At 42.3% G+C, this 17,217-nt stretch overlaps 2 protein-coding genes across 5 annotated transcripts in view; one reads left to right on the forward strand and one right to left on the reverse strand.

The window, feature by feature from the left end:
- The window catches only part of KCNIP4 (potassium voltage-gated channel interacting protein 4), a 148,691-nt gene extending 145,035 nt beyond the window's left edge, over window positions 1-3,656 (forward strand). For 2 of the 4 annotated variants that reach the window (XM_084857032.1, XM_084857036.1), the window contains exon 8: window positions 1,606-3,644. In XM_084857032.1, the coding sequence (XP_084713158.1) occupies window positions 1,606-1,653 (48 nt within the window). In that variant the 3' untranslated portion in view covers window positions 1,654-3,644. Of the gene's footprint in view, window positions 1-1,605 lie in introns of all 4 variants that reach the window. The other 2 variants (XM_084857035.1, XM_084857034.1) reach the window with 1 other exon arrangement.
- On the reverse strand, window positions 2,551-16,788 carry PACRGL (parkin coregulated like). The gene is made up of 9 exons (XM_084857031.1): window positions 16,598-16,788; window positions 15,233-15,312; window positions 14,934-15,091; window positions 12,163-12,230; window positions 9,873-9,963; window positions 8,140-8,274; window positions 6,508-6,615; window positions 5,686-5,766; window positions 2,551-4,492 (listed from the first exon to the last, which is right to left on the reverse strand). The coding sequence occupies exons 2-9, from the start codon at window positions 15,282-15,284 to the stop codon at window positions 4,436-4,438; spliced, it is 750 nt and encodes a 249-aa protein (XP_084713157.1). The 5' UTR covers window positions 15,285-15,312; window positions 16,598-16,788; the 3' UTR covers window positions 2,551-4,435.
- Between the last annotated feature and the right edge of the window lie 429 nt (window positions 16,789-17,217).

Here is a 17,217-nt window from a genome sequence, read left to right on the forward strand (position 1 = left end):
TTCTTCTTAAATAAAAGTTAAAGAGCCAGTGTGGTGTAGTGGCGCCGGGAGATCCGGGTTCTAGTCCCCACTCGGCCATGGAAGCTCACTGGGCGACTTTGGGCCTGACACAGACTCTCAACCCAACCAACCTCACAGGGTTGTCATTGTGAGGATGAAATGGAGAGGACAATCATGTAAGCTGCCTTGGGTTCCTTGCAGGGGGAAAAAGGGGCAGGATATAAATGCAATAAATATGACAAATAAAACTTGAGGGATGAGATCCTGAATATCCCTGAGGGGAAGGTGCCCCATATACACACACAGAACCCCAGGTGTTGTGTCTCCATGCCATTCCCATTCTCTTGCGAATTTGAGCAAGGGAGGCCCCAGTCTAGAAATCCTATGGGTTATTGCTGCTTGTGTACCACCCTGAGAACAGCAGTGGAAGCTTTACGTGGCTGTTAAACTCTTAAGCCAGTTTCTTTGAACTACCTTCATTGCTACATTAGTGACTATTAATCATATTTTCCTTAACATTATAAACTGCCTCTAATAAAAGAAGTTCAGTGTAAGAAGGGGGGGGCTATGCATAATCCTATGCAGGTCTACTCAGAAGTAAGTCTCACTGAGTTCAATGGTACTTACTCCCTGTTAAGTATGCATAGGGTTGCAGCTGAAGTGTTTCATTTTTAGGTTCACAACTGTATAGCATAGCCACAAAAAAATGTTAATAGCTTCACTCCTGACATTCCCCACAATGTTTTCTCCAGAAATTATTTGTAAAAGACTGTAAGCAGATACTACTGGCAAAGTTCCATGCAATGACAGCAGTTCTGAAACAAGCCACTAACAGTGCAATCTTATATATGTTTATTCAGAAGTCCCATTGACTCCCTGGTAAGTATATATAGGACTGCAGCCTAAATATCTCCAACCTTATATGCTTGCCACTTTTCTTCAAATCAGATTATGAGAGAGAAATGTGTTCAACCCCCTTGCCATATCCCATTCAGAGGTGACTGAAGATAAAGGTTGGCTTTATAGATCCACCCGTGCTAGGCTATTTTCACACACACACAAATAATGGAAGATATTTAAATGAACCCCACAGAACCCTCCCTTAAGAGAATAATTTGTATAATTGTGTTGCTAGTACTGCTGCAACTTTGATTCATAAATATTAATACTGTTTGTGTTCCCATCACCATGTTTTGTGTTAACTGCATGCATAGCAAAGAAAATTTTGTTTTGTTTGTCTGAAATAAGACAGTCCAGTAAATAAATTTGTTATGCATTTGGGGGAAAAGTCCTTTTAAATATAGAGGGGAGTTGCACCATCAGGACACTTGCATCTTTTTGGATAATGGTATGGGTGAAATCTGCTGGTCTAAGTCAAAATAATCAAAAATCCTATTCAGAACACCCTAAGCCCTTGGGCACACCTAAAGGATCACAATCCTAATTTCAGTTGCAAATGATTCTGGAATACATTTTTAAGCTATGGTTTTTCACCCTCATAAAGACAAATTATTGGTTGCATGACATTAAACGTTTCTGACTTATTTTCACTTTCAGCTTTCAAGGCTCTTTCTCAGATAATGAGATGATGTGTTTTTCCTACAGGATGAAAACATAATGCGTTCCATGCAGCTCTTTGAAAATGTGATTTAACCTCATGCAGTTCTCTCTTCAATTAATGGACAATATGAACAATTCTGCAGCAACAAATCCATAAAGCTGTTGCCACTTTACCATAAAACAGGATTGCTCAGCTTTACACTGAGATGTGTATAATGCAAATAAGCTTTGTTTAATTAAAGCCTACCTACTGAGACTGTATTTTTCCACTAGTTGGGCTAAAACAGTCCTGTTAAACAATGCTCTTGTAGTTGTTCTTGAAACCTCATTTGATTCAGAGAACAATCCAAAGAAAACAACAAAATGGAAACTGCATTATTGCCATCCCAACCTTGAAAGAAGAGGTCCAAGAAGAGATGGAAAAGGGCAGGATCTATTACTCATTTTTATTAGATAAATTCCTAGAATATAAAACTATTTAATTTCATGCTCCCTTTTGTATTAACACCATTTTACACTATTCTCAATGATAGGTTATTACAGCCAACTACACTTCGAGCACAATTTCCCCATGCATGGTTGGGATTTCCAAGGGGAGTAGGACAGTTCTGTTCCAACTCCCCCCACCGTACACTTGACATCACACCAGGCCATTACTGGAAATGGGAAGCCTGCATGCATCCAAGCTGCCTTCTCTGGAACTAGTGGTTCTTGACTGAGAGGAGGAGCTGGACAAACACATGAGAAGGATGCACAGGTCCTCTATTACCCATAATGATATGACACACTGAGTACTTGTCAGATATGCACGTGTCTGTGTGCACAACTGAGTGTCATGTGGCGGGGGGTGGGGGCACCAGGCACCATTATGCTTTATGGAGATCCTGCCCATGTGGGAAAGAATTGTGCCCTCTGTATCTTGGTTCAGTGACCTATAATTTTTTTTTTAATTCGTGATCTACTCATTTTATAGAACAAGTTTTTTTTATAGTATAAGGTTTAAATGAATCAACTGATTTAATAGTTGCCTATGGCAAACATCTTCCATCCTCAAGACTACCAGTTGAATAAAAACGCACCCAGAATTTTACATAAAATTTTATGCCCCTAAAGGATAGACATCCTTTACAATAACTAGATCTTTAGCCGAATAAAACAAAAGAGTGAATTTAAATATTACTTTCTAAGTATAAGTTCGGCCAGCTAATTAGTAGGGGGAAAAGGAGAGAATGTTCTGGTAAGTGTCCAGTATTCACTGCTCAGGAAACATAGCAGTATATGGTCATGCTTAATGGTAGGCACCCTACCATCAACTGTGTCAAAGGATTTGTTTTCCTGTTGCATATTCAGAGCAGCGTGGGAACTAACGTTTATTAGCACAGTTATTTAGAAACAATGGTAATAGTGGATGTTTGAGAAGAAGGTGCAACTACTTTTAAATGGCCATGATCCACTGCTATTGTGCACAAAGGGCAGAGAGGGAAGGCTGTATAAAGCATAGGAAGCCAGCAGAGCAACAGATGAATGAAAATTAAGGGACCATTTGCCTGCATGTGGCTTATCCACATGCAAGCAACTCACCAGTAGCAGGAATAATGTGGCACACAGGTATCAGCCTTTGAACATGACCAGGGAAGAAATGGATGTGCCAAGATGGAGCTGCAAGGGAGAGGGGAGCAGTATAGGCTGGCCCAGTCAATACCTTTCTCCCTGGCCTCCAACACACAGAGGATGCCTTGTAACTAATGAAAAATCATGTTTCCCCAGCATAGTCAAACAAATCATTATTAAATTACTGTCTGTCCCGAAGCCTATAACTACTGGTACAAGACATACGCCAACCTTAACCGCGACATTTCTGCACAAAGGATCTGAACAGCTTACAGATGTATGAAGAATGCGGCGAACCATCTTTGCAAAAATAAAGCAGGCATCTATTCTGGTGTAGAGATGGAATAGGAAGGCATGTTGAAGGCTGCTCTGCTATCACCAGTGTAGGAATATGAGTAGTACAATACATGTACACCTGAAATTTGCTGTAGTCTGTGAAAATTAAATGTGCACATTTTTATAATAAAATGAAAACACAGAATGTCTGGCTCTTTGTTGCTGTTTGTTTTTTAAAATAACTTCTGTGGAGTAAATGTTCACAAAACATATTTATTATATAAAAGTTTAACACTGGAAGCACATGCTGAGTGTTTTAAGTTATCCTTTAATACTTAAAAAGTATTGAAAACAGATTTTAAGTAATCCTAGCATCTTAAATGTTTGCACTATGTCAGTGAAACATCCTTTATACATTCTCCGGAACCCTTAAGGAAAGAAATATTTCCCTAATCTGACAGTATAAAAATACATGTATCTCTGTGACTTAGCAATGAGCTGATATCGGCTTAAAAATAAATTAATAATGGGACAATCCAGGCAATATTAGACACTTTCAAGTACTATTAACTTTACCTCTCTTCTACCAAACAGAGGTTAATAGTGTTTAACTTTGGCTGGATTGTGTCCTCGGTTTCTAGCACATCACATTTGTTAAACATACCTTATACCTCAAATTAATAACATATAAACACAGCAAGTAAGTATTCATATTTTCTTTGTGGTTATTATTTGACAAGGGTGGATAACCCATTATTAATGTAACAAAACAGATAGATTGATTTACAGTTCCTGGTAGAAGTACTGGAACAAAGATAATGCCATTCCTGGTGTTTCTCATAATTAAATGTCTTGAACACATTTTCATTTGAACATTCATCTTCATTTTTAAATATTAATCCCTTATTTCCCCTGAGAGATAGAAAACAGTGTGCCATGGAAAACTATCACCAAATGGTTTCAAGCAGGTTCTTCATCACATCTCTCTTCAGGAGGAAATTGAACAATACGTTGGAATTTTAGATTTTATAATAGTTAAACTTTCCTGTTGATAAAATGAAAATTGAATATAATAAGTACTAGGTTTATGCTTAAATAAAATTTATCTAAAACCAAAATTGATATAAAATGATAGACATGCAACCTGGAACAACCCACACCCATAAGAAAAAAGTAAAAAAAAAAGACCAGGAACACCACTCTCTTTTTCTTGAACGAAGCAAAACATTTACATCCAGTTAGGCGCACATGTTCATAGCTGGAGAAACCATGCATGCCATGTGTGAAATGCGACTCAGTTCCCCTTCTAGAGCGCATGTGCATGGAGTCTTTTAAGAAAACTGAAATCCAACAGTTAGCTCACAGGAGAGGAAGCAGGGGGCTGGATTATTGCCCCCCCCCCCCAACACACACAAATATAACTGATGAGTAGGAGCTTTTTAAAAAGGCTCTGAATGCGCAGCTCCAGCTGCTCCATGTGCCCTCTGTTGTATCAGAGTCAGAATGTTACATCATCTCAAACACAATGATTTTCAATGGAATCAGTGTGAAGTGTCCAGTAATCAATTGCAGGGATAATCAAACAATTGCATGCATACATGATCCAGCCCATACTTTGTGCAGTTACTGAGAATTATGTTAGACTGAAGTCCTTCCATAGAACATCCACAGTTGCACAGTCCTAGGAGGCTCACAAGACCCATGCGATTGCCTGAGAGAGCCTTGAGAAGTCTCAAGAGACCCACGAGAGCCCTGCAGCTGCTTCTCCTGGCCATGCAGCTCTCTATAGAGTGATGACAAAGATAAAGGTGAGAGGGGCAAAGGATGGAGGGTGGGGGGGTTGCAGCAGCCCATCTTCTCTCTCACCTCAGGCAGCGAGAGACCTTGAAGTAGGTGTGTTGTGAGTGCTGGGAAAACAGTAATGTAGATGGGAACTAGAGGGAAGATATTTGCACACCTTATGAGTACCTGCATTTCCCGCACAAAGAGATCCAAGAACAATTCACTCTTGCACCAATCCCACATCACTTCCAGGTCACCTTTCAGTATATAAAGTAACTAATTCATTGGGTCAGGGAAACGAAAGGTAACTAGATGCAATATTGACTAGTCACATCTCGGCAGGGGTCAGTAGGCACACGGCAGCATTATAGCACACCTGGGTTTAATGCTACAAAGCAGTGAGACAACATGAGAAGCAAATTTAAACCTAGGTTTGCTGCAGTTGATTTAGCTTACCTTTCCACCATACTGTTCCAGCTTTTGTAAAGCATCTGTAGTTTGCTCTTTGAACTTCTTGCTCATCTGTCTCTTTGAAAGCTGTGGTAAAAGTAAAAAACAAAAGTGAGTTTTCTATTTAAACATCGTCCCAGTCTCTGCGGCAGAATCCTCCTTTGCATGCATTACATGCAGAAATGTCAAATAGATTGTAAATGAGGCCTTGGGAGCGCTGACTGATAAGATGCAGTCATAAATGCATGAATTTGGAGGGCACTTTGTAATGTCTATCTAGTCCAGACTTCCACAACTTGTGATCCAACATGCCGAGTCCCACCAGCAGCACCTTGATCACCCTAGTTTTGCTGCCTGTCTGGGATTGCAAAACTGGGGTTGGGCCACAAACATGGCTGGTTAACCATATTCACTTCGGCACATCACAAGTTGTGCAGTTCTGGTCTAGTTCAAGAGTGCCCAAGTGCCAATATGCCTGACTCCCAATTGTTTAACAACAGCAGCAACAAAATGACTCTGCCCCACCCTCTAAACTATACTACTGAAATAAAGAAAGCTTGGAGTAAGCAGGAGTGGATTTTTGTGTGGAAGGACTTTCCCCAAAGCTAATTCCTGGGCTCAGTTCTAGAATTCAAAGCATATGTCATTTACACCAGGCTCCAGTTGGTGGATCTTGGCGTTCTAGCAAAGAAGTAAATCCCTGAAGTCTACCCACCATTACTTAAATGTACTCACTCGTGCAATCCATCGTGTACTATAAGCTGAAGCCAAATGCTTCTCACGTCCCAGAAGAAATGCAGGAAACGCGGTATTAAATATTGTACTCACACTTGAAAGCAGATGCTTCAGATGATCATTAAGAGAAGGGCCAACAACAGCACTTAGCTGTACCAAAGCATTCAGGCCCCTTTCAAATACTTCACCATCTGAGTGGGCCTTCAAAAAAGGGAAAAATAATCAATCTGATGTCCATCTCGTTTAAGAATCCCCTGCCAAACTGCATGCTCCCTAGAATGACAGTCTCTTGACTATACTAATAATTAGCCCACAGAGTACACCAACGTGTTGTTAAAGGTTGAAAAGCATTTAGCTGGCAATCCCTGCTTTTTTACTTGGAAGTAGGTTCCATTAAAACCAATGCTGCATGTGATGGATTTCAGTCAAACTTTATTTTTATATATTCACAGCACAATCTTATGCATGTTGACTCGAAATAAGTCGCACTGTGTTCAATGGGGCTTACTTCCTAGTAATGCGAAGCCAAGACCATAACCCTAAAACCTCCTCATTACAAGTATTTTTTCATTCCTGCAGCTACCAAGAAGTTTAACACAGAGAAGAAGAATCAACACATGCTGATCTCTAGAGAGCTAGATACAAAACCAAGCCACTTTATGGACACTACTAGGATACGCAGAAAATATCTGGATGATCAGAGGCTCCAAACACAATCACTTTTACATGAGGATGTGTGGAACCAACACTACAAATTCAGATAACTGAGGGTCAAGTAATATACTCTACTTGATCATCCTGGGTCTGTGGTCCATTTTTTGTGCTCCAGCCTGAAGTATTTACAATTCAAAATACTATGTTGCTTTTCAGGTACTTCTCTCCCACTGCTCATCTCTCCATATTTGTTCTATGGGGTTCCATTTCTCAGTAAGAGCACGTTCACACATTTTTAAAATAATGGGATTACACACTAGATTTATTACAGGAAATGTCAGTCAGCACTTCTGCAACCCTTATCCCAAATGATTCAGCACAGTACGTCACCATAACTGGTACTCTACCATGAATACAAGAGCCTAATTAGCCCATAGCCATTACGATGGGACCTCCCCCTTCCCCTATGCATTCACTGCATGAGCTGCACAACACTCTTTTCACACCTCCTGGGTCAGTACACATTCATTGCTGCCGTGGCCACTTCCACCCACTTTCCCCATCAACCTGAAATGCCGCTTATATACCTCACAATGTATGGTGGTTGGAGTTTTAGTACAGCTGTAGGGTGCTGGTGATGGAATGTTTCTGATTGCACTTGGAAAGAAGGTAAAAACCTTTCACGTTCATTCCTCTTATCTCACATTTTAAAATCTCTGTTGGGAGCTTCGGGGTGGGGATCTGTGCACTGTATTCATGTACCGCACCAAGCATACTTTAGCCGCTCGTCATAAATAATAAATTATGATAGTGGTAGTCCCAACCCAGATATAATATAGCAGACTGTCCAATCACAAAGAGGCTAAACTACTGAAAACCTGTAGGACTGAGCAAGATCAAAATCCAGATGGAGAAAGATCAGTTGATCCATCTCTTGGAGTAATTTGATCTCACATGCAGAAGCTTTCATTTAGCATTTTGTTATCATGTGCTGGAGACTGTGACCATCATCAAAATTGTTAAGTAATACAATAAGCTGTTCTTAGATTTCATAAAGAAAGAGAGACATACCAAAGCAGTTTTTAATGCTGGAACAAGCCGGGGCAGCAATGGAATGGCTTTCTGAGCAGCGTCTTCCACCAAGAGCAATTCTTTAAAGCCCTCCCTGGATACAAATGTATGTGGGTGCCTTGTCTCTCTTAGCCCCTGCCACAGAAGTACAACATCACATTAATATGTAGCTGCCCCTGTCTTTGTACATAAAAAAAGTTTAACATTCACTCAAACAGCAGAATATGCTACTAGAGTTTCATTACAGACATTCAAAACACACGTATGCCACCTTGTGGCGCCATCAAACATAAACACTTTAAGCAAGACTCGCATATCGAAACTATTCACATACCTGAGAAAACAGTTCATTTTCTCAACATATTTCCTGACTTTCTATGTACACAAATATGTCTATGTTTATTCAGGAACAGTACATAATATCATTTCTAGGCAGTTTGCTTCTGCTGAAAAAAGTATCCTGTGAGTCAAACAAAAACGCACTGCCCCGCTTGCCTCAGCAGTCAGAACTCCTTGAGAGGGCTTTACTTAGACGCAAGACCAAATTGGCAACAGGAGTTATGGGTACAATGGGTTGCAGTAGCCCCCTCCATTCTCCAGCCTTGAAAAAGGCTTTGACCCTGTGATGTGTAAGGGCCCCAATGGAGGAACAGCGCCAATAGCTCCATAGCTCCTGTAGCTTCAGCTCAGGGGTAAGCAAAGCCCAGGACTGCAACAAAGGGGCAGAGGGTTTCATTGCATCAAAGTCGGGGAGTCAGCGCTGGTTCTTGTGTCCTTCTGTCTTGGCACAGCAAATTATATGATGAAGATGTTCACACATTCACCCCTACCGTCCCGGCCTCTTCTCCCAATTCAGAAACATAGAAATTCTGAAAGCCTGTAAAAATGCTAAATTCAGTTTGACGTCCTACTGCTGCAGCTCTAGGTTTACATTTTGTGAGGTTCAATTACTGTTTTCAGGCACACTCTTGGCAAGTGCAGAAGAATTCCAAACCTGTCAGGTAAGGAATTGGGAGGTGCTGCTGTACAAAGCAGATGCCAATCAACTCACTCATGTTTTTGGTAACTGTCTGCCATGCTGTTTCTTCTAGGAAGTCTATTTAGTCGGTCATTAGGTAGGCTTTTTGTAAGCCAGATGGATTTTAGGGTCAGATGTGAAATCAATGTAAATGAGCAACAGGATATCGCACACTGAAATACTACCCTAAGTGAGCTACAAATGAATACTGCCCAATCAAGGACACAAGTACAATTAAAAATAGGGCTGAATAAAGTTCACAGGAAAAATGTGTGATCAATTATGTACATCCAGCCCTGAGCAGCAAAGACAGAGTATGCTTCTTCTGAACAGAATGGGACAAAACCAAACTATATTCTGGAGGAGAGGAAAAGGTGCCCTAGTGGGCTAGAATATCACCAGCTTGCTATAGATTGGTTCCTTCTGGATTACATGCATTAAAAACATCTTTCACAAAGTATTTTCATTTTTCTTCAAAAGATTACTTACACATGATATCCCCAATTTTCTATCTATTAAAAAGGAAGCTTATAATAAGTAATGTCATGGTTTTTCTAAGCTACTGCCAGCCTCCAATTGCACTTTGATCAAAAACAGCCAGAGAATTTCAGCGATGTATGACTGCCATCTTTGGAAACTGTGTATTATCAAGCAATAAAATATGAAAAGGGAGGTATCTGCCTTACTCTAAATAATAAGGGCAAAAAAGGTTTACCTCTGCTAAAGTTATAAGAAGAGGATCAAACTGAAGTGTTTCAGGATGACAATCCCACTGGAGTTTGTGTTTTACAGAGCCATGAACTAACCTGAAACAAAACAAAACATTAAGAAATATCAATAGTAAAAGGCAGTATTGATAGTTAACCTTTTTACTTCATGCCAAAGATCCTAATATAGTGTTTCCAAAGTATACCCTAACTGCATGAGTTAATATATACTTTGTATGACCTTCCACTGCTCTATTAGGGTCAGCTGTTTTGAAGCTATTCTATTAAAAAAAACCCTTTAGAGACTTCCCAGATAAAGGATAGGATATTGTTTTACTTTAACACAATTTGGTTTTATTTAAAAACAATGGAGGTAACAGGTTTTTTTTTTACTAATAACCATTACAATAACAATAACAACACAATGTCTAGTAATATATTATGCTGTTCAGACATTGTACAACAGCTGCAAAGGTCACTGACTTCCTTCAGTATTAACAAGCAAGTATTGCTAGCGGAGATGACAGTATTCCAGCCGAGCTATTTAAAATCCTAAAAGATGATGCTGTTAAAGTGCTGCACTCAATATGCCAACAAATTTGGAACACTCAACAGTGGCCACAAGACTGGAAAAGGTCAGTTTACATTCCAATTCCAAAGAAGGGCAACGCCAAAGAGTGTTCAAACTACCGCACAATTGCGCTCATTTCACATGCCAGCAAGGTGATGCTCAAAATCCTACAAGCTAGGCTTCAGCAGTATGCGAACCGAGAACTACCGGAAGTACAAGCTGGGTTTCGAAGAGGCAGAGGAACTAGAGATCAAATCGCCAACATTCGCTGCATCATGGAGAAAGCAAGAGAATTCCAGAAAAACGTCTATTTCTGCTTCATTGACTACGCTAAAGCCTTTGATTGTGTGGATCACAACAAACTGTGGCAAATTCTTAAAGTGATGGGAGTACCAGACCACCTTACCTGTCTCCTGAGAAACCTGTACGAGGGTCAAGAAGCAACAGTAAGAACCAGACATGGAACAACCGATTGGTTCAAAACTGGGAAAGGAGTACGACAAGGCTGCATATTGTCACCCTGCTTATTTAACTTATATGCAGAGTACATCATGAGAAATGCCGGGTTGGATGAATCAGAGGTCGGAATTAAGATTGCTGGGAGAATTATCAACAACCTCCGATATGTAGACGATACCACCCTAATGGCAGAAAGCGAAGAGGATCTCAAGAGCCTCTTGTTGAGGGTGAAAGAGGAGAATGCAAAAGCTGGTTTGAAACTCAACAGTAAAAAAACTCAGATCATGGCATCTGGCCCCATCACTTCCTGGCATATGGAAGGGGAAGAAATGGAAGCAGTGACAGATTTTACTTTCTTGGGCTCCAAGATCACCACAGACGGTGACTGTAGCCATGAAATTAAAAGACGCTTGCTCCTTGGGAGGAAAGCTATGGCCAACCTAGACAGCATAGCAAGAAGCAGAGACATCACCTTGCCGACAAAGGTCCGTCTAATCAAAGCTATGGTTTTCCCAGTAGTAATGTATGGCTGTGAGAGCTGGACTATAAGGAAGGCTGAGCGCAGAAGAATTGATGCTTTTGAACTGTGGTGCTGGAGAAGACTCTTACGAGTCCCCTGGACTGCAAGGAGGTCAAATCAGTCCATCCTAAAGGAAATCAACCCTGAGTGCTCATTGGAAGGACAGATAATGAAGCTGAAGCTCCAATATTTTGGCCACCTAATGCGAAGAGAAAACTCCCTGGAAAAGACCCTGATGCTGGGAAAGACTGAAGGCAAAAGGAGAAGGGGACGGCAGAGGATGAGATGGCTAGATAGCATCACGGATGCAATGAATATGAACTTGAGCACGCTCCGGGAGAGAGCGCAGGACAGGAAGGCCTGGCGTGCTATGGTCCATGGGGTCACGAAGAGTCGGACACGACTGAACGACTGAACAACAACAACAACAACAAAGTGAATGGGAGGGCTTTGGATCTAGGGGATCCAACACCTCTCCTGATCCAACTCCTAACAGCAGAGCAACAAGGGCAGTAGAGGTTTCTGCACCTGCAATGAAGCTTATGAGGGCAAATCTCTTTCTCTGCAGGGAGGTAGAGAGAGGTAGCCTACCGGCCATAGGATTGCAGCCTAAACAGCACACCTGGAACTGAATACTGTTCTGCTGGACTAATTTTATTATTTCGTGAGCAATGCTCACTTGATGATACAAAGCCTATTGCTTAAATACATTAATTCTGCTCACCCACCTCTGGCTCCCCAGCATTACCTGCAAGGAATGCCCCCTTTAGAGTAAATAGCAGCAAAGGCAGTTGGAGCTCTTGACTGAACACCAAACTAGAACAAAAAGACAAAGACACATTAGACAGCAAAGTGCCAGTTATAAATAAAATAGCAATAACATTAACAATGCTACACAGGCACATCCCAGTCAAAGTTAAGCTCTTCAGTCCTATTTAATTCAACACGAAATTCTTTCCACTGAAATCAATGAGGCTTGAAAGTGCTTCACTTTGGCTGGATCATACCTTATGCATTACATTTTACGAAACAGGATCTCTAAAACCGTGTGAATAGAAGTGTTTGAGGAGATATATTACACAGTAAAAACAATATTCAAATCAGTCCATCCTAAAGGAAATCAACCCTGACTGCTCATTGGAAGGACAGATACTGAAGCTGAAGCTCAAATATTTTGGCCACCTAATGCGAAGAGAAAACTCTCTGGAAAAGACCCTGATGCTGGGAAAGACTGAAGGCAAAAGGAGAAGGGGATGGCAGAGGATGAGATGGCTAGACAGCATCACTGATGCAATGAATATGGACTTCAGCATGCTCTGGGAGAGAGCGGAGGACAGGAAGGCCTGGCGTGCTATGGTCCATGGGGTCACAAACAGTCGGACTGAACAACTGAACAACAACAAAAACAATGTATGTATGTATGTATATATTCAGAACACAAAATAAAATTAAAGAATGAGTACAGGCAATACAAGATTTAACATAAAAAACAGTATTCATAAAATTTATGGACTAATTGGAATGCACTTTATTATTCGTTTTTAAAAGAAATTCTCACAACTTCTCCAGCAAGGTCATACTTCAAAAACCTGGGAAATTCCTGTTATGCCACCTTGTAATTTAGCACTCCCCTAGTCACCTGAAAGGAGCACCATTTTCCCCTCTGCAAGCAAATATGTTAAATGACAACCATGAGGCAGAAGAGCTGTGTGTATAGCCTCCATAGTGCCACCCTATATAATAAGGGGCAAGCTTATGAAAACTGTGCATCCAGCTCTGTCGTTTTTCTCTTAATGAAGCAGCCTGTCCTGACTCCATCTTCATAAAGGCCAGAGGACAGAGAGGTAGCCATAATAGCAGGAAGAAGAGAGGATCTTCTTGTAACCTCTGAAGGTTACAGTAATGTGCAAAAGCTGATTCCCTTGGCCATTAATTAAATAATTTTCCAAAAATAATAAAACATTATTTATGTTTTCGCTTGGATAGTTGAACACACATTTTCTTTCCTTGCCTTAAATTAAAATACTTAAGGTTACTAATACTTAGAATCTTGTAAGAGAGTACTGAAGTTTTGCTAGGTGGCTAATGCAATGTTTAAGATGGAGATTGAGTTTTTAGCCAACTCAATCTCCACATGCGCAGCCAACATGGAACCATCCACACACAAGTTTGGCAGAAGCTGAAAAAACCCCAACAGCCCAATCAGGACTAAGTTTGCTCAGTGGGCCTGGAATGCAGAGTGTTGGGGAGGAATAGAAAACCAGAGGGGTAGGGAGAATGGAAAAGAGTATCCTGGAAGAGGCTGGCTGTAACCTTGAAACATTTACTTACAGGTCACACTTGTTTATTTTAATTTGGATTGTTCACAATGACCTTTCAAAATGTAAGTGTTTGCCAGTAAAAAACCACATTTGTCAAATTGCAATGACATCAGCCTTTACAAGCTACCATGCAAGAAAAATGGTCTTGTATTGAAAAAGTACAAAACTCATAAGGAACACAAGTCCACTCTTTAAAATCATACAGGGGTTAACAGCGCAATCCTATCTATGAGGTTAATGGAACTTACTCCCAGATAAGTGTGTATAGCGGGGGTCCCCAACCTTTTTAGGTCAGTGGGCACATTTGGAATTTTGGCAGAGTTTTGTGGGCACTCTCACAAAATGGCTGCTAGGGGTCTTGCCCAGTCATAAGATGGCTACCATGGTGGGCATGACTGATTATAAAATACTCATTTCCCAAAAGGCAAACTGATGAAACGAAATGAAAAGTAACCTCCCTAAGAACCTAAGTACAAGACAGAGGTGGAGTCTGAGGTCCAAGACGCAAAACCACTCTTTTGAATCCAAATAAAGACAGTGCTGGAGGACAACACTTTGCTTTACAGCATGTCACCCTCCCAGTTAAAAAACCTTAATAAATAAAATAAATATCAGGAGGGGAAGGAAGTTTAAAAGATGCAAAAAGATGCCCATGGGTACCACACTGAAGGCCCAGGTGTATAGGACTGCAGTCTAAGAGGGGGGTTTCTCCCCATCAAAACACATAGGGGGTAAAGATATGTCACAGAAGGCATTATAAGGTATTTTGAAAACTGACCTGCACACAGTTCAGAGAAGAAAGGTAATACAGTACTAGCGTCAGCGGAGTTTCTTTAACAGAGACAGCCACAGAGCTCCAGATATACTGGACAAGATCTGTTGCCAGAGGCAGACAAGTAGCCTCTTGCACTACTAGAGTGTCTCTGGCTGTTGGAAAGCAGGTGTAGGAAAATAGCAGGATATCAAGGTAGTAGGGAGCTGTAGAGATTCCCCACACACACGCACACACATTCTTACTGCCCGTAGCAAATATCCTGGCGCAACAGGGATTGTGCTCATCAGCTGATCCTCCGTTTGTCTCAGCACGTAAAAAAAAAATCACTTGACTTGTTCTGTCTTCATAAATCTCTCTCAGAAAAAATGGGGTTAAGATCAGCCCCATCACTATGCAAACTCCTTAAGTTATATCTATACATACCGGATCAATTGTTTTGGGATTAAGCCTGTCACTGGGCCGGGGCTGTGGCCTAATTACAGAATCTGGAGAAGGAGATGAAGTAGACACCATCTTTCTTTTCTGTGTCACAGTCTTCTCTTTCATTTGAGAGCCTGAAGATACTCTTTTGCCAATACTTCCTGGGATACCAAAACAACAACACCCCACAGATGAAATCAGACACAGGATTTGCATTATTAGTTTAAGATAATGAAAAATAATTAGATTGAGAAAGATAAATAAAATATAGCCCAGATGAACTAAACAGTGAAGACACATACCAGCCACTCCATTTTTCAAACTTGAACCTTCACATTTCTTTGCTTGTTGCATGCCTCTCTGGGACACTTTATATGGTCACCTGCGGCAAAGAAAAACTGATGCTGGTTTCACTCTGATTTTTCTATTCTGGCAGCACAACTTCTGAAGGGAGTGTTTGGATAGAAGGAATTTATTATAGAACTTACTATAGACAAGAACAGGATATGGGGCTAAACTACAATCTATATCAGGAGTGCTAGGGACACTTGAGGATCTAGGGAAACTTGAGGGAATCCATATATGGTTAGCAAAAGGCAATCATCACTAGCAGATGGATCTGTTGCAACTCCTGCAGGGTTCTGAGCAGCATAGAGCCAGCTATAAACAGCGCTTAACATCTGAGCTACAAGTGTATTCACACTTACACATGATGAAGATTTTGCTTGGTCTCCCACTTTATAATACAGGAATTGAGGGTCACCTAATGAAATCACAAAGCATCATTAAATGGAATTGAGTGCCACAAGATGTGATGATGGCTATTGGCTCAGATGGTGCTCAAAAGAGTTACAGAAATTCATGGAAAATAGGAGTGTGTCAATAGCAATTAGCCATGACTGCCTCTGAACATGAAGGTTCTTTTTCCTGTGTACCTCTGAATACCAGTTTCTGGGGGTCACTGGCAGGAGGAAGGAGTACCTTCAGCTTTGCTTGTGGACTTTCCTGAAGCATGCGGCTGGCCCCTGTTGGAAAAAGGCTGCGGGAATAGACCTCTGGTCTCACCCAGTGAAGTTGTTCTTATAGGAGTACGCTTTGTTGAAGCCAGTAGGGCTCAGTGCCAAGTAAACGTTAATGGGATTGGATTTGTGTACCTACAGGAGCTACTAACGCTAAAGCCAGCCTGGAAATGGCAGCCTCTTCTTCCCCGAAGCCCTTTTCCCCGTTTCCCTTTTACGGTAGCTGTAATGAGGGCTTGCTGTGGTTATTCAGCAGCGAGGGCGCAAGTTACTCTGCACGTGCTCTGGGAGCAGGTTTTTTCACACAGCTCCCCAACGAATTAAAGCAGCGTTAAGTATTTGTTAACGCTTGCAAGCTGATGCCCTCCAGACAGCTTGGGTGCCACTCCCAACAGCCCCAGGCAGGATGATGAAAGCCAAAACATCTGGTGGACCCCAGGCTGCCGGCTCGTCTTAGGCGAGGCCGAAGGAGGCGTGGGGATGAGGAACCCATTCCGGCGCAGCCCATTCCTGCAAGCGGTGCTCGGACGGAGGGTATCCGCGCTCCCGGAGGCCTACGCAGGAAGGCTGGCCCCGGGCTCCGGCTGGAGGGGCGGGGCCCTTCCTCGCCACGGCGCGGGGTGGCATTCCCTTCTTCCCCTCACTTACCGAGTCCCCCGAAGGGAGGGACGGGGACAAGCAACCCCCCTGTCTTGCCCCGGTGCGGGAGGGAGGGAGGAGACGCGCGGCGCGAGCTTCCAATCCGTTGCTAAGGAAGCTACGGGCGGCGGAGAGGCCGAACTTCTTCCCAAGGCGTGCGGGAGCGCGTGCTCCGCTCGGATGCGGCCCCCTCCTTCCGCTCGGAAACGAGGGCGCGCGTGCGCGTAACGCACCCGGCGTGATTTCCTTGCTTTCGATAGAAGCTCCGTAAGCCGGACCGTCGAGGCCGCGACCCTGTGCATGTTTAGAGTCCCGCAACTCCCCGCAGTCGGCCACGCGGGCTGGCGAGTGTTGGGAGTCGCAGGGCTTTTTTCCGTCTGACCATGCATAGGGTTGCGCCCTTAATAGGCTTATTTTGATCTCTGCTGTGTCAGCCACCCCTCCCTTGCCTGGAAATGGCTATAATGGGCTGCATCCTGCAACGGATCCGCAGCCGGCCTGAATGAAGTGCTGTGTAAGGCCCAACCCTATGCGCGTTTAGGCAGAAAAAAGGCCTACAGCTCCCAGCATGCCCCAGCCAATTTCTGGGATGCTGGGAGTTGTAGGACTTCTTTCCGTCTAAACGTGCA

Source organism: Heloderma suspectum, chromosome 5 (assembly GCF_057233095.1).
Source record: "Heloderma suspectum isolate Gila_16-S chromosome 5, 16-S_ref, whole genome shotgun sequence".
Taxonomy (NCBI): Eukaryota; Metazoa; Chordata; class Lepidosauria; order Squamata; family Helodermatidae; genus Heloderma; species Heloderma suspectum.

What these genes read in the sequence shown, in the direction of transcription:
- PACRGL (XM_084857031.1), bottom strand. Translation starts at nt 15,284, where the DNA reads ATGCAACAAGCAAAGAAATGTGAAGGTTCAAGTTTGAAAAATGGAGTG. An exon ending in ATCCCAAAACAATTGATCCG is followed by an intron (nt 12,231 to 14,933) that starts GTATGTATAGAT and finishes TTTTTGTTCTAG; the next exon opens with TTTGGTGTTCAGTCAAGAGC. An exon ending in TTCTTATAACTTTAGCAGAG is followed by an intron (nt 8,275 to 9,872) that starts GTAAACCTTTTT and finishes CTTCTGTGGCAG; the next exon opens with GGGCTAAGAGAGACAAGGCA.